At 35.7% G+C, this 18,039-nt stretch overlaps 1 protein-coding gene across 5 annotated transcripts in view; it reads right to left on the reverse strand.

Annotated features, from left to right (window-relative positions):
• LOC128178781 (protein lingerer-like) overlaps nt 1-17,970 on the reverse strand; it is a 30,124-nt gene extending 12,154 nt beyond the window's left edge. For 4 of the 5 annotated variants that reach the window (XM_052846110.1, XM_052846108.1, XM_052846109.1 and 1 more), the window contains exons 1-11: nt 5,737-5,884; nt 4,783-4,939; nt 4,099-4,182; nt 3,666-3,776; nt 2,234-2,517; nt 1,867-1,992; nt 1,615-1,709; nt 1,393-1,442; nt 1,155-1,252; nt 610-715; nt 48-413 (exon numbers count right to left, since the gene is read on the reverse strand). In XM_052846110.1, the coding sequence (XP_052702070.1) occupies nt 48-413; nt 610-715; nt 1,155-1,252; nt 1,393-1,442; nt 1,615-1,709; nt 1,867-1,992; nt 2,234-2,517; nt 3,666-3,776; nt 4,099-4,182; nt 4,783-4,899 (1,437 nt within the window). In that variant the 5' untranslated portion in view covers nt 4,900-4,939; nt 5,737-5,884. Of the gene's footprint in view, nt 1-47; nt 414-609; nt 716-1,154; nt 1,253-1,392; nt 1,443-1,614; nt 1,710-1,866; nt 1,993-2,233; nt 2,518-3,665; nt 3,777-4,098; nt 4,183-4,782; nt 4,940-5,736; nt 5,885-14,464; nt 14,603-14,696; nt 14,796-15,233; nt 15,381-15,665; nt 15,813-16,461; nt 16,564-16,805; nt 17,067-17,437; nt 17,566-17,886 lie in introns of those variants that run through there. The other variant, XM_052846111.1, reaches the window with a different exon arrangement.
• Between the last annotated feature and the right edge of the window lie 69 nt (nt 17,971-18,039).

Below are 18,039 nucleotides of genomic sequence, written 5' to 3' on the forward strand. Positions count from 1 at the left end.
AGTATGTACATGTTTCCTGAATTACTCTCTGGCTACGGCTATCTTACCTTTGAGGGAGGAGGTAACTTTGACCTCTGGGGCTTTGGCCTCTGTTGTAGAACAGACTGTAGATTTCCTGCTGAAGAGCCGTCTGAACTGGAGTTTTGCGACACGACAGGCAATAAGTTACTGCCACCGATTTGGTCCAGATTGGCATTCGCTGCAATGTTCTGACCCTGCTGGGTAAATGTCGACACCAAGGCATCTACTGCAGCTGTGGATGTGATGTCACTGGACAGGGAGCTGGGGAGCTGAGAGGACAAAGCTGACGACTGCAGGTGATTGGTCAAAGCAGTGCTTGTCAGTGGGCTGCTACTGAAGGTAGATCGACTGGTCTCCTGACTAGAATACTGTGCTCGGTTCCCAGAACCAATCTGTTCAACAGGGAATAAATAATTAATGCTTAATCTTTCCAAGTCTTTCTAAGAAAATGATATAGAATTTCTCTTTAACTAGTCTCATCTTATTCTTTCCATTTTCTCAACAGATAAATATATTTCATGTGAGAGACGATTTTAAAAACAGCTTCAATGTGATCACAACATCCTTTTTTAAACTACATGTACTTACGCCAATAGAGTTTTTAATGGACTCTGTAGCTTGCTGGTTAAACTGAGAGATGAAGGCTGATTCTGTGTCACTGCTGGGCTTTTGTAGTAAAGTCCCAAGATCTAACCTGAAAAAAAAATAAATAATTTAGAAATGAATTCAATTTGTCTCTTATACAGTTAACATGTACATCTATATATTAATGATGTATACTGTGGGTCATTACAGAAATATTCAATTTCTATTGTCAATACTCCCCTCTTCTTTCTAATTTCAACACCATGCCCAGTTAGTATACATTACATGTAACACCACACATTTCAGATAAATCAAAGTATTCCTTAACTTGCACTTCATTATGTTCATAATAACATGATGTAATAGTAAATCATTATGCCCCTGAGCATAGCCACATGGCATAGAAAATATCCAAACTATAATGATCAATATGACCTTGCAATTTAAGATCATCAATTGTGAAGTCTCTATTTTATTTTGGTCCAAAAAAAACCAACCAAAAACTAAAGTTCATCTACCAACTTTTACTGCTAAAACTAAATCTTTACCTCTGACCAATTCCATTCGAGGAATCATTCAGGCTGTTAGAATTTTCAGCTTTCTGGGTGTTTTTGGTTGAAGATGTGAACACTTTGGATTCTGTGAGCTGGAATTAGATATCATATGTTCATTTATTTATATACCGATAATTTCATAAAAAATGACACTTGGATGAAAAAAAGGTTGTTCATTATCAAAACCAATTCTGAACTTTGAATATTCAAATTTTTTATTAATTTCACATACACTTCCAGTCCACTGATCTTCACTCCAGTCTTCAATGTCTCCCCAGCTTCCTAAAATAAATGAAGGTTACTTAATAAGAGAGCATTCATGTAATGTGTCATATTGTTAAATCAGATTTATCCCTATACCAAATCACCTAAAATTAACTGATTCCAAACATTTTAAAAGAGGGGTTTCATTTAGTACAATTTAAATCAACTTTTCAACCCTACAGTCACTTACCAGCCATGTTTTCTTTTTCTGCATTTTCAGCTGTTTCATTGGTCCATGTGTCAATTTGAGGGCCACCGTCAAACCGCTGTGGTCTGTTATAACTTCTGAACAGAAAATTAAACCATATTTATTATCTATTAAACTGCCCAGTATATCCACAGAGCATATAAAATAGACCTGGAAGTTAGCAGAATATAAATAGACATTATAACTTCTGATTTTTTTTTGTTCGGATCCCCAGAAAAGAAGCTGGGTGTTTACCTTCCTCGTCCACTGCTTCCTCCTCCAGCACCACGACCTCTCCCTCGGCCACGCCCCCTGCCTCGCCCCCGACTTCCATCTCCATCACGCTCTTTGTTGTTGCCAAATGTTCCAAAGTTACTGTCACTGAAATCAAGAACACATGATATGACACTCTACACAATTTAAATTTCAACACTCGTTTGAAGTTTGAAGGGTCCATGATGCTTGGTCTATACCAATGATGAATATGTCACTTTATCCAAGCTTAATAAATACATTCTATTAGCTCACTTGACTATAAATCTCCATAAACAGAAACTTCAAAATTATGCTTAAATGAATGCAAAATGCAGACAGCAAGCACAATGTATAAAGAATTGCATACTTTTCTGTATCGCCATTCATCTTTTCAGTGCGAAAGTATTCTGGCTTATCTCTGCCTCCCCTTCCCTTATTGGCCAGACGTGGAGGGCGTGTATCAGGTCTTTTGTTTCGTCGGTTGCTGCTCTCTGGTCGTTCTCGCCTATCAGGCTTTTCTGTGTCTATGGTCTGTTCTGGTTTGGGAGATTCCTCCTCTATGTGATTATTGGAATCTGATTTGGAATTAGTGGAATTGGAGGGTGTTTGTCTTTTCTTCTTCTTTGTGGTCTCCCTCCATTCACCCATTCCCTGAAATTGTTACATGCAAAATTGATATGTCTATTTGCATATTTTTATCAGGCCTCGAGCTGGGCTTCGTCATTTTCGCCAATGGCGAATTTTTTTCATATGTGGCGAAAAGAAATTTGAAAGTGGCGAAAATCCTTTTTTTGTAATAAAATGCCAAAAAAATCAGTGTTCAGTTTTCGTTTAAAATATACACCTGTTTATTCAGTTAGAGTGTGTTTATTTCGTCATCGCACACGACCGGAAATCTCGCGTCGCTCCAGTGCACACAGAGCTCTGGCCAGATAATAGCCTCAGGTAATATTTGGCTGCAAGACGTCTATAATTATGTAATCGGGCACGAGACGGTTGTATACACGGCTTGTGGTCAATTTTTAAAGCATTTAAAGTCTCACTCATTATACTGTTATCGTCTCCATTTTAGTCTCAAATCGTAACCAGTGCACCGATCGCCAAATAATTGGTTATATAAATGCGTATTATATGTATACATCAATTGTATTCCCGAACATTTGTTTTTGGATAACGTTGAAACTATTTATTATTATTTTCTATAATTGGGTTGTGTTTGATTTTTTCTCATGAAATTTCAAAACACTGCAGTCGGTCGTCATTGATAAGGACATATCAACGCAGATAATTAATTTTCTTTGATGTCCAGTGCGCTACGGTATAAATATGATAATCTTGCTTGACCATGTACCCCATTTACTTTTGACATTTGGCTTGTCAATATGGGAAAACGAAAACTTGTAGTTCTGACCCTTGTCAGTCTAAAATTCAGAAATTGTCAATGTTTGGCTTTTCTTCCAATTCGGGGTCTGAACATTCAGCCCCTCCTGCTCAAGCATCTAGTTCAGACAAAATAGTCAAACCATCCACTCCAAAACGTAAATTAACAATTTATCATTTAGAAATAAGTGTTGGTTTATAGTAGATGTTTTACTGGATATTAAGGGATAAATATAATATAACATTATAACATATTATTCAGTAATATAAGTGTTGAATTTGAGGTATTAGTTAATGAACATCTTGCGCCGCGTAATGACGCGAAAAAGTGGCGAAAGGGAAATTTGGTCCAGTGGGAGCCCTGATTTATATCCTTCCTATTTCTAATATGCTACATTTCATAATTAAATCAGACAAACCTCTTCAAAGTCATTTTCTAGAAGCATATTAACAGCTCTATCTGTGTCATTTTTGCAGTCTTGTAAAGCAATTTCGCATACATTTTTGTCACGTCCAGTTATTTCCATAACCTGAAAATATCAAACACATATTCAAGAATGATAAAAAAGATTATAAACTTCGTTAAATCCCATTAAATGCCAAAACAAGGAATAGCAGATCAAAGCATGAGATATAATTAGTTTAGAACACATATCTGACCAACAATAGTTACCGGAAAGGTCATGAAAACGTTCAATAATGAGTCACAATTACTGTAGGAAAAGGTTTTCTAAATGATTACATTACAATAAACTTATCTTTAATATTTCAATTTATAGCATTTCTTTCAGAGTTGATACAGACCAGAAAAGGAACAACTTTAAAAATCTGAAGAAATAAAATCATCTTTACCTGGACGACTTTCTTTTCAAATTCAGCATCCTCTTTCGAGTTAACAGATGTAAGCTGTGCTAGGCGAAGTTGTTCTGGAGTGGCCTGTTGTAATATACACACAAAGATTTGTAGAATCCCATTATATCCAGAACCTTTACGGACAGCATGTTAATGTATATAACTCCAGGGTTCTTATTAAGTGTAGGCGACTGGCAATTTCGCCACCTATTTTCACATTGGTGCCAATTACTTTACTTTCAAAGCCCCCAATTACCAAGAGGGGGGACATCTCCTCTCAGGCTTACCCTTCCCTTGGGCCTGCAGCCCTCATCAGTGCCCCTTACTATTTCTTTTCCTCCACTTATTGTAAAAATTAAGGAGAACCCTGTAACTCATATATTTTCTAAAGACCAAATGTCAGTAGGAACTACTTGTACAAATTGGTCTTTGAATATAAAAGTGAATATTATGCTAAGAGCATGTCTGTACTTAACAGATTGGCATATCTAAATCATAAACTCCAACAGAAAAAAATCATAAGGTGAATCAAACAGAGCAATTTTAGAAGTTGCACCTAAAAAACTGTGACCTAATGTACTGTGGCATAGCCATTCTAAATTATTATGTTATTATGGACATTTACACATTAAAAGACTTTGAATGTATATATAGTACTTTTAGGCCTTACTGTTGTGTACATACCTTGGCCTTTTCAGGTGGTCCCTCTGATCTGGACTGTGTTGTGTCTTTGGCAGGTTTGACATTTTTGTCTTTAATTTGCCGGTTGCTGGCACGACTCGTGCTCAGTATGGTAGTCATACTATACAGTATTTACACTCTCTATATACAATAGATATATCTGGAAAAGAGAGAAAGTAAATATAACTGCACATTTTCTTTACACAGCACACTTGTGCATATAGAACTGAGATTGTGTATATTGCACATCACTAAGTGCAACTAGCGTTAAATTACAGATTATCATGTTTACGATACTCCATAGCTCATTCATTCTACTGACATCTATTACAAAATGTTAATGTAAACAACATTCAACTGAAAACACTGAGAATGTGAAAACAATTATCTGGGTAAAATGAGAACTAACAAAATTGCATCCTGTTACTAAGATAAAGGGATAATTTAGTTACTTTAGTGTGAATTGTCTTAATTGATAAACTTTAAACTATGGTAGGTTTAATTATAGTTAACAGAGATCCCTGTTCGATTTTTTTCCTCAGGTTAAATGGTTTCAACTAGCTGAAGCTAACACAATGATGAAAAATGTCAAACCAAGCAAAAGAACGGGAAGTTAATTCTGCAATGGCAACGCATCTATATGCTAATGTTTTTGCTCTCCAAGGATAAAACCCCGTTCAGGTTATGGAGAAAGGCATATACAAGAAAATCAAGAATAGCACGTTCTGACATATCCCGCATCTTATGAATAACAAAACAAGGAGTACGAACATGTGACGCCATGCTCGATATTCATTTACGCTTCAACTTTCGTTTCTAGTCAAAACTGAGATAAATATTCAAAAGATCCAATAAAATTCACTCTCTAGTATGTCATTTCCATAAGTAAAAAGTTAGTACCCTAAGATAAAGCGTAATTAGAGAAATATTTCTTTATGAAATTCCGTCATTCATTACCTGGGTCTTTTCGCTCACAATGGCATCGGGTCACGTGATGATACCTAGAATTCGCGCCGCCATATATAAAATTTTCGGAGTATGACGTCACATTGGATTTCCCTCCTGCTTTATTAAAAAGAGCCCAAATCGTTAATTTTGAAGCGATATTCCAACTATTTTAAAGCAGATGAAGGTTATTCTTCTATATTTGATCAATTTTTCCTAGTGTAATCAGTGATTTGTAAGCTTCCGGTTTTGTAAATTTCCGGAATATTACGAATGTTAATTTTCCAATGGGGAAGTAACTCCTATCAAACAAGTGCATACTTGTTGGAAAATATTGGAACAAAGAAACCATTAAGCATAATTTATTTCACCATATAAAAATAATTTCTCATAACCATAAGTTTCTTTAACAACAAAAATAAAATATTTTATGGGGGAGCAGTGCACTTTGAGATAATGTTATATATGTTTTTAATTGTTATTAAATTAATTAACACTTTTATGATTCTATATTTTTTTTGAAATCGTGTGTTGGTAATTCATTTATATTCTTGTGATACACGATTAAAGACTAAGTAAATGTGTCATTTAAAAAAACAAATGTTACAGTAATTTTTCACAATATATCGATTTTACAAAACTGGTTTCATGTTTAAAAGTTAAATATTAAGAATTATAAAAACATTTGCTAATGTATAATTGTGACCAAAAGTTGTGAGATTGTATAAATTATCCTCCATGTTTGCTCTTCTAGATTGTTTGTTTATATTTTATTTTACACGTGTATATGCTTCTTTTGAACCTGACTGGTTTTTTTTTTTGGTTTTGAGAGAATAAATTTAATTATTCAATAAACGAATTTAATTGATTAAGCTAGGTTGAAGTGAAGTGCAGGATAAATTCTCTATGTTAGTATATTAATGCATCCCTCTATTTGTTAATTTGGCACGAATTAGTCCTATGAAAGTTTCAAAAAAGTAAGTTCAATTTCTAAACGAATCTGTTCTGCATGATTAATTTTACTTTAAAAAAAAAGCTACATTAGTATCGTAACAAAACTTTGGGGGGTTTTTTCCACAAGTACGGGGCGTCTCAGAATATCTGATACGTTTGAAATTTGTATAAATCAAATGATATTTGGCCAATGCTTGTGAATTGTTACTCAAATACAAAGTAAAATCGTTTAAATTTTCCCCTAAAAAATGTTTGGGAGAAAAACTGCTTTTCTTTGAGTTAGGATGTCACAATTTGCTTCATATTTCTTTGACTGATCAAATTGAATTTTATACAAGATGAATTGGACAAGAGAGCAAGTATCATCCGTTTTAAAACTGTATAATCAAACGCGCCAGACTCCTAATCTATATACATGCAATGGCGTCGGAAACAAATTAGAAGGGGGCTAGACTTATCAGAAATCTTGACAAGCAAAAAAGGTGATTTTTGTTATGGTTACGTCTAACTTTGCACTTTGCAAAAAAAGGGGGGGGGGGACTAAACACCACCCCACCCCCCACCGTTCCGACGCTTATGAGATATAAAGAACGTACATTGTACAAATTATGAAAAATAATACCTTGGGGAAAACAACTCAACAAACAATTGCAAAAGATTCTTTAAATAGCGAGAGAAAGTGAGAAAATGGGATCCGTGCAGTTGCTGTTGTGAGGAGTTTACTCATTGACTTGTCATTGAATAAAAAGGACGTCAATTGACGCCCTCTCTTTAAAAAATTATTATGCTTTTATAAACTATGCCCAATCTGCCAAAAACTTATCAATGTTTGTTAATTTTTTTGATTTTTTGTTAAATAATTTTAATCAAAAGTTTTTTCAAGATCAAGTAAATGGTATAATATATTCTGAGACACCCTGTATCTTACTATTGCCGTGCAGCAGAGTAATAAGCAAAAGAACATATGTAGAATTCATGCACGTAGCATCGTTTTTGAGAGTGCCTGTTGAGGGGGGGGGGGGGGCAGCCTCATCCCAGAAATCTTGAAATTCATGGGGTGGGGTGGGGGTTATATGGGTGCGTACTTCAGTTTCAGTGTTGATTTCCTCTTTTTACTTTAATTCGTTTAATATTATACATACCCCCCCCCCCCCCAAAAAAAAAAGTGGGGGGGGGGGGGGCAATATTATGACATATCTATTTTTTATATAGATTTAAGAAAAATGTCTGCTGCGAATAAAAAGGGGTGCCAGCCCCCCCCCCCCAAAAAAAACGATACTACATTGAACGTGCCTGGAAATTATTGCATGATTGCAATTTTTCAATGAGTTTCCTCATATAGAAAGTATAATGAGTATAATAATATATTTTATTGTTAGTTATTTATGGAAAATTCAAGTTTGTCGCCTGCAAACGCCGACGGATTATGTATGTTTTTTTTTCTACATGTCGCTATACCTTCATATCCCGCATGATTCATCATTTAAAGAAATCATTTCATTGTATAATAACCCCCATGAATTATATCAAAAAAAGCATTTTATTGTTTATATTAACATCTTAATTTCTTTAGACAAATTAGTGAATTGATCGTGAAGAGTGAGTAAAAGTAACTAAATTATTGTAAATAAGTCGTCTTATATAGGAAATTTCGATCCTGCAGTCAAAGATTTTATTAGGGTTTGGATAGTGTAGATTTCAGTCATGTCGGTTTCTAAAGAGCTGTGAATCACAATCCGTTTCTTTAAAAGAGAAAATACTCGGTAGGTGTAAATATTTACATATAACTGTGTGTATCTATTTTATTTCTGTTGTATTTGACACTGACACTTTTATAAATGTAATGGAGACAATTATTGCCTCTACTGGGGGTTTGAACCCGAGTCCTCTGGCACGCCAGTCCAGCACTCTACTGATCGAGCTAAAGGGTGAACCCGCTAGCCAGAGCTAGTAGGAATGTCATATACCTGACTCTACCACATCGGCATGATAAAATCTGCTTTATGGAGTCATAATACAAACTATCTGGACAATGTAGCATAATACATGTAGATCCTGTATAAATAAAAATCCAATTTTTTTTTACACTGGATATTCTTATGTTTATAATCAAGTCCCTTTTCAAGAAGGGTGATTTTATAGTCATATCACATGTTGAGCATTGCAGTTCTCAAAAAGATCCTAAACAATTGTTTATATATGAGATATAAACTTATATCAAACTCTGAACCATTTGTGAGGCCCAAGAATCATATAGGCGCGAAAGTCTAAACAATTTTAAAGATTCAGCAAAATGTTAAAATTCTGCATATAAGTAAAACCAAATATCATATTATAACATTTCAGTTTTTGTGAATAATTATAATGTTTTCCTTTGTAAAATTTGGTCCTGAATCTGGTCCCACCCTACTCGTCAAGATTTTGATTTGAAAGAACTCGGATCAACATTATCTGAGGTTGCTTTCAGTAAAGTTACAGCTTTTTTTAGGCAAATGGTTATTAGAAAAAGATTTTTTAAAGATTGTTCCCTTTATATTACTATGTAGATTTTTGACCTCTCCCTCCCCCCCCCCCCCCAACGTTGTGACCCCATCATATCCCTGGGGATCATGATTATAACAAACTTTGAATCTACCCTACCTGAGGATGCTTCCACACAAGTTTCAGCTTTCCTGGCACATAAGTTTCTGAGAAGATTTTTAAGATTTACTCTATATACACTGTATTCCTCTTTAAAAGTACCCCCCCCCCCCCCAATTGCCCAAAGCTCACCTGAAGTTTCAACTCAGGTGAGCTAAAAATGAATAGGATATTTCACCTTTTTGAAAATTAGATTTCACCCGATTTGAATAAGTTCTATTGTTGCTCAGGTTAGCTATAAAATTTATTTCCTTGACTTACATGTACACAGCAGCAAAATAGAAGGCGATTTGAATCACATCCATGCAGTTGAATCAAATATACATGCATATATCAATGTACAATTTATACACATGTTTTATTCCTTGCGATTATCGGTTTTATTCAATCCCCTTCCTTTGAAATTTAGCTTCGATGATTATTCTTAACAGGCAATATCCTTTCCCAAAAATTATGAAAAAAACAAAACCAAGTACAGACTACAACATTTATATTTAAAATCTTAAATCACAGACATAATCAACATAGCAGTAATACATGTATATTGCACAGGTACAGTTACACAACAATAAAATTTGTTTTTACTGCTAGAAATTTTCAACCAAAACTTTGAAAGAACACATCAACCTTGTCAAACAAAGCATGAACCAATCAAAATGCTACGTCAAATTGTCCATGGACCAAATAATGCCACACAGGGAAAAACAAGTGGATCCTCTTGTAATGCTAGGTATGGTTGGTTTTTATATCACATCGCACTTGGTTGATAAATATCTCACAATGTAATTAATCTCAAGGTGAATCTTCTCTTTGCACCATACAGGTGTAAATGGAATGTAACATTTTTGCATAAACTGTGGATCCTGTCATTTTCTTGACTTCTTGCCAGACTAAAAAGTAAAACAAATACATGTACTGGTATTAAGATGGCAATTTATATTCTACATACCAATCGAGATGTTAGGAATTAGGAATATATCAAAGCAATTAATTATTGAAAATGACCAAAAGTCTGACTTCCATGAATAATAGTCAACAAGTAAATAAGGAAAACACTTCCCAAATTTCTAAAAATTATCATCACACCAGAAGTAACAGACATGTAATGTGAGTTGGGGTTTGCTGTTAATCAACTTTTATTCATGCAAACTTTATTTTGCGATTTACTCGAGAAAAAAGGTTTGTGGCTACTAATTCTGCAATCACAATGCAGATTATTATTTGAAAAATAAAATAACAGAGAAATTTGAGGACTGGTTCACAGCAAGATATATTCGTGATGACGAGGCTCTCATGAACCTCATAAAAATTTCTCGCATAGCATTGCAAATAAAAGTTAGTTTAAAACTTTTACTCATTTTGAATACTTTGATCCCATACCTAGGAAATGCAAGTCAAAGACAGGATTAAGAAACTTGCCTCTTTCATGCATATCAATAAATACACCCATACAAGTATAGACAACAAACACTTAATATTAACATACATGTATCATATATTGATGGGGGCCTGTGGATTTTATATATTATTATACTTTCATGTTAAATACTAAAATCTGATTGGTTAAGACGCAGTTGATAATCCGTTCTATTACCCTCCGCGTTAGCAACACACTTAGCAACGGGTAACATAACGAATTGTTACATGCACGTAAATGATGTGCATACGGTTTGCAGTAGAATTCAAGTCATTCCTATAGAAAAGCATTTAAGTTTTCTTTAAAATTGACATTCAGTATAATAAAATAAATAGTGCCTGTTTGGGAGGATAACAGTTGAAATTGACACCCCGAGAAAACCATTGTCAACCTCCGCTTCGCGTCGGTTGACAATGGTTTTCTCGGGGTGTCAATTTCAACTGTTACCCTCCCAAACAGGCACTATTTAATATATAATATTAAAGTACTGGGTAGAAATACTTATAAACAGACTAATGGGTACAATGAGTATGTCTACATATACAAATTTTACATTCATCCTTGAGTACAAAATAAATGACAGCTGCAGAAATACATGGAACGATTCGTAGATTATAAAACATGCATACTAACACGAAAGAGTGTTATTTTGAAGACAGATGAAATTTAAAACAAGAGGCCCATGGGCCACATCGCTCACCTGAGGAACAATAGGTATGATAAAGTCAGCTTAATGGAGTCATAATACAATCTGGACAATGTACATTAATACATGTAGATCCTGTATAAATAAAATCCATTTATCCCCCTTGGAACTCGGATAGCCCTGATTGCTGAAAATATTTACAAGAGCAGACTTTAATCACCGCTCCTGCACATACATAGGGACTCAACGTTATGCAGGCAGGGATGACCGCACACCTACGCAACTCAACATGTACCAACGTTAATGCAAGCAGAGATAACGCAAGCAGGGATGACCTCACACTTGCGTCAACAGCTCAACCTAACGCAGGGAGTGCCGCACACTTGCGCTAGAAAGGCCAGAACACCAGCAGGGATGACTATACACTAGTGCTCCGCCGCAACCACCACCAATACAAGCAGGTATGACCGCACACTTGTATTAATGCGATACATGGCAGAAATGACCGCACATTCTGTATCGTTGGTTAGAAAAACACGAAGATTAGAAAGAGCAGGGATGTCAACACCCTCAATCTCTCCGTACCTGTTTAACCCCAAACAGTCACTCATTGCAATGCAATAGACACTGTCCCTATATATGTGCCAGCCTAAAATAATTTATAGTATCTAAAAATTGGAAATCAAAAATAAACAAACTAATCCAGCCTAACCCAAAACTACTTATGCAGAACAAACTTATATACATTGAATATTTATTATTGTATAAAAATAATCATCACATTAATTGGTTAACAGTGGATGCATTAATTAAAATAATCAAGAATCAATAAATCAAGGGCAATAACCCAAAACAGTAATACAAAAAGATTCTAATGAAAAAATAGCTGCCTGCTTCAATTTTATAGTCATATCACATGTTGAGTATTGCAGTTCTCAAAAAGATCCTTTACAATTGTTTATATATGGGATATTTAGCTACATCAAACTCTGAACCTTCTTGTGAGGCCGAAGAATTGTCCTGGAGCCAAAGTCTTAACAATTATAAAGAATCATCTTGCTGATTAGTTTCTGAGAAGAAGATTTTTAAAGATTTACTCTTTATTCCTATGTAAAACTTTAACACCCCCCCCATGTGGCCTCACCCTACCCCCGGGGGTCATGATTTTCACAACTTTGAATCTACACTACTTGAGGATGCTTCCACACAAGTTTCAGCTTTCCTGGCTGTTTAGTTTCTGAGAAGAAGATTTTTAAAGATTTACTCTATATATTCCTATGTAAAACTTCGACCCCCCATTGTGGCCCCAACCTAACCCCAGGGGTTATGATTTTCACAACTTTGAATCTACACTACCTGAGGATGCTTCCACACAAGTTTCAGCTTTCCTGGCCGATTAGTTTCTGAGAAGAAGATTTTTAAAGATTTATTCTATATATTCCTATGTAAAACTTCGACCCCCCATTGTAGCCCCACCCTACCCCCGGGGGTCATGATTTTCACAACTTTGAATCTACACTACCTGAGGATGCTTCCACACAAGTTTCAGCTTTCCTGGCTGTTTAGTTTCTGAGAAGAAGATTTTTAAAGATTTACTCTATATATTCCTATGTAAAACTTCGACCCCCCATTGTGGCCCCAACCTAACCCCAGGGGTTATGATTTTCACAACTTTGAATCTACACTACCTGAGGATGCTTCCACACAAGTTTCAGCTTTCCTGGCTGTTTAGTTTCTGAGAAAAAGATTTTTAAAGATTTATTCTATATATTCCTATGTAAAATTTCGACCCCCCATTGTGGCCCCACCCTACACCCGGGGGTCATGATTTTCACAACTTTGAATCTACACTACCTGAGGATGCTTCCACACAAGTTTCAGCTTTCCTGGCTGTTTAGTTTCTGAGAAGAAGATTTTTAAAGATTTACTCTATATATTCCTATGTAAAACTTCGACCCCCCATTGTGGCCCCACCCTACCCCCGGGGGTCATGATTTTCACAACTTTGAATCTACACTACCTGAGGATGCTTCCACACAAGTTTCAGCTTTCCTGGCTGTTTAGTTTCTGAGAAGAAGATTTTTAAAGATTTACTCTATATATTCCTATGTAAAACTTCGACCCCCCATTGTGGCCCCAACCTAACCCCAGGGGTTATGATTTTCACAACTTTGAATCTACACTACCTGAGGATGCTTCCACACAAGTTTCAGCTTTCCTGGCTGTTTAGTTTCTGAGAAAAAGATTTTTAAAGATTTATTCTATATATTCCTATGTAAAATTTCGACCCCCCATTGTGGCCCCACCCTACACCCGGGGGTCATGATTTTCACAACTTTGAATCTACACTACCTGAGGATGCTTCCACACAAGTTTCAGCTTTCCTGGCTGTTTAGTTTCTGAGAAGAAGATTTTTAAAGATTTACTCTATATATTCCTATGTAAAACTTCGACCCCCCATTGTGGCCCCACCCTACCCCCGGGGGTCATGATTTTCACAACTTTGAATCTACACTACCTGAGGATGCTTCCACACAAGTTTCAGCTTTCCTGGCTGTTTAGTTTCTGAGAAGAAGATTTTTAAAGATTTACTCTATATATTCCTATGTAAAACTTCGACCCCCCATTGTGGCCCCACCCTACCCCCGGGGGTCATGAATTTCACAACTTTGAATCTACACTACCTGAGGATGCTTCCACACAAGTTTCAGCTTTCCTGGTTTTCTGGTCCTTGAGAAGAAGATTTTTGAAAATTTCTCGAAATTTTTCATTAATTTCTAATTATCTCCCCTTGAAAACGGGTGTGGCCCTTAATTTTCACAACTTTGAATCCCCTTTGCCTAAGGATGATTTGTGCCAAGTTTGGTTGAAATTGGCCCAGTAGTTCTTGAGAAGATGTTGAAAATGTGAAAAGTTTACGGACGGACGGACGGACAGACGGACAGACGGACAGACGGACGACAGACAAAATGTGATCAGAATAGCTCACTTGAGCTTTCAGCTCAGGTGAGCTAATAAAAAATGAAGGAGTTTACATTAGAATTAGTCAACATAAATAGAGCATGCACCTTAGAAGTGGATACCTTGGCAACACTGAGCTGTGACCTCAAGTCATCTATTTCGTCTTTTTGTTGCGTCAGTTTCTCGTTCATTCCCGCCAAATGCTCACTCATCATGCTGAGCTGACCTTCGTAACTTTTGGTGGTGGTCTGCAACTCATCCTGAAACAATGGCACCACATTGTGTTGAATGAAAGCATTATATTGTTTTTTAATTTTTTTTTATTGATTTTCAAACATTCACAGGTAGCTTTACCTTTAGCTGAGCCAGACTCTGAGACGTTGTCTTCAGTTCCACTTCAGCTTGCGTTTTCACCTTGTTTGCTATCTGCAGTTGCTTATGTAGAGCCCGTACCTACAGTGAATAAAATAATCAGAATGTATTCATGCATATGTACATGAACATGTATACGTGTATTCGAAAAACTCTTCATTTCTTATGTAAATCTTTCATAATTTGTAAATTAGGTTGAGCTTAGTTAAAGAAGAGTCCCAAGAGTCAAGCAATCAATAGTCAAAGATAATGCCTATGTTTTTTTTTATCAAAATAAATAACTTATAATATATGAAATAAATAAATGACTATTCTGGAATGACTGCACAATAAAAGCATGTGTAAAGGTAAATCTCATCTGAAACTAGATTTTTTGACTAGAAATTTCTTGGGTGAGGACACAGTCAATAAACATGTCATTTGAACCCTCTCTAAAAAAATCAAAGAAAACGTTAAACCAGGAAACTTTAATATGAATCCCAGTATGACTTTTGGGGGTTGTTTTTGGGGACCCATTACCTCTGAGTGGAAGGCTACACATTTGCTGTCTAATTGTTGGTGTTGTAACATCATTTCATTGACTCGTTTACTAAAGTGGTTCTTGATCAGGGTTTCTCTGGTCTCGCTGTCACTAGCTCCACTGGTTACTTGGTCAAGCTGTCCTAGCTTCCCAAAGAGCAACAAAAATTACTATACATGTATTATCAAATTCCAAGCACAGGTGAATCAAACCGTTCTATTACCAGTACTGTTTTCCACTTGCAGCCAAAAAGATGAGAAGTTTCACAATTTATTAATAAATGCAGTAAGTAGCATACAAGAAAATCTGTGAGCAGTTGAACATGTTTAAGAAACTTACAGTACTACAGAAAAATATTAAAGTCATTCATGTCTTTGAAGAGTATTAACAGTGAATACAGTAAAAGTACAATACAGCAGTTGATCACTTACCAGAGCACTAGTGATGAGTAACTTCCCACTGTTTGATGAGGCGGTTCTATCCTTACTCTCCCTGACTGTATCACTCATGTTGTCCTCTATAGAGTCTATGGCAAGTTTCTGTTTTAGTGAAATCTCCTTTTCCAATTTCTTAACTTTCTATAAATACATGTACATATGCGCTATACATTCAATATACATGTATGTGCTTAATTGTTATGGTGTTTTAATCAGAGTGGCATTAAGTTTCTGTGAGAATACTGTGAATTCCTAATTAAACGTGAGGAATTAATATCCGCTTAAGATCGTGAGAGGCACATCTCGCAGATTTTAAACTCTTGCTTTCATTTTTCTGACAGATGTAAACTAAAGAAACTATGCCAAAAATCTGGTGTTCGCAATTTCATACTCTCGCGATTTGATGCAAAACGATTGAATCGCGGAATTAAGCACTCGCAAAAAATAAGGAATCTACAGTATTAAGAATGATCCACATGTATGATGTAAATAACCTGAATTTCAATGTCATTACCTGGATTTCATTGTCATTTAATATGTTCATTAGCTGTTATTACCTGGAGTTCATTGTCATCAACAGAATTTTATTGTCACAACCTAGATTTCATTACCGGTACTGTTATCTGGATTTCATTGTCATAACCTGGATTTCACTGTCATTAATATATTTCTTGGATAACATTGTTATAACCTGCACTTCATTGTCATTACCTGGATTTCATTTCATTATGTGGATTACATTGTTGTTACCTGGATATCATTATCCTTACCTGGATTTCATTATCATTACCTGGATTTCATTGTCGTACTTGATCTGCAGCAGCTGTAGCTCCAACATCCAGTGTTCTTTTTCCTGCTCTAACTTCCCAACACGTTCTTGAAAATTTGCTAACTTTAAAGAAGGAAAGCAAGAATTATCATTCCAAAACTTATGCAGGAATTGTAACAGTATTCAATAAAACCCATCAGATTTGAAATATTACAAAACTAAAGTATAATGTATAACTGAATAAATGTTGCTCCTTCAATCAAATCATACTCCATGCTTACATACTGTATTTCATGTCATTACAATGCACAGACAAACAAACTTTCCCAACAGAATCTAGCAAAATGACACAAAATATAACAGACCTGTTTGGATAATCCCTCTTTGCTTTCAGCAGAACTAAGCAACGTCTGGCGGTTCTGGACAGCAACCTGATGAGGCACTGAGTCAGGAGCTGTGGAGGCCAGTGAACTAAGATAGCCCGCCGCCTTCTGTCTGTAGCAGACGATGGCTGGGTTTGACCGGGGGCCCTCCGTCACGGAGTCTATACCTATACTACTGCCTCTGGTACGGTAGCCAGCTGACTGGCTGAAAAATTCTAGGTTCCCTGATAGGAAGGCGTTAAACTGTCGGCAAAAAAGACAAACACTATGTCATCCATATCACGGATCTGGGTTAAAATACCGAGTCTTTATCATACACCTACTGGTAATAAAACTATTATATGTAACTCATCATCTTTACCTTATTGACCAGAACACTAATTTCCCATTCTCCAAGAATTCCACAATTTTCAATAAAGAGCGAACACATACATTTAACAAGATAATGAACAAAATTGAAAAAATCTTTAAAATTTTTTCTTATAATGATGTGAAACTGACCTTACATGTAAATTAATGGCATCTTCATGTACCCGGTGTACATGTATGTCACGAAAAAAAATACACCACTACATATGATAATTTGAACTGTTTTTCCAAATACATTGTTATACCTTTCCTGTACACGTGACTAGAGATATCAGAGAGGACACCACACATTCATCCGTCGTCTTCAGTCTCTGTGTTGCCGTGGGTAACTGGTGCTCTAACGACACTTTGGCATTGTAGTGTTTGGAGACCTCTGAATACAAATTGATACATGTACATGTAATTGTGGATATTTTTATAGGGTAAAAATTTGTAATTTCTAGAGATTAAAACTGTTTCAGGGGTTTTTCCTTTTTTTGGAAATGGTTCAAAACGCGTTGTTTTTATCCGTTTTCAAACTTATTCATGTGGTGATAAATTTTGAAATACTGAAGTCATTGAATTTCCACCCCTGAATACATTTCTGCATTTCAATTATATAATTATGCTACAGTCTTTTTAAAAAAAATAATTAAAAAATAGTAAATCTATCTAATATAGTTTTAAAAATCAAAGTTCCTTAAATGATCTGTACCTCTTACAGCATTGTTCAGGTCTTTTAAGGCTTGGCACATATGGGAAAAGAAGTGAGCATGATTTTTCTGTGGATGGGAACAAGTTTTACATGTACCACCTACAAAATCAAAATATTAATACGGTAATAAAACATAGCAGGTCCATTTGAAAG

The sequence above is a fragment of the Crassostrea angulata genome, chromosome 3 (genome assembly GCF_025612915.1).
Source record: "Crassostrea angulata isolate pt1a10 chromosome 3, ASM2561291v2, whole genome shotgun sequence".
Lineage (NCBI taxonomy): Eukaryota > Metazoa > Mollusca > Bivalvia > Ostreida > Ostreidae > Magallana > Magallana angulata.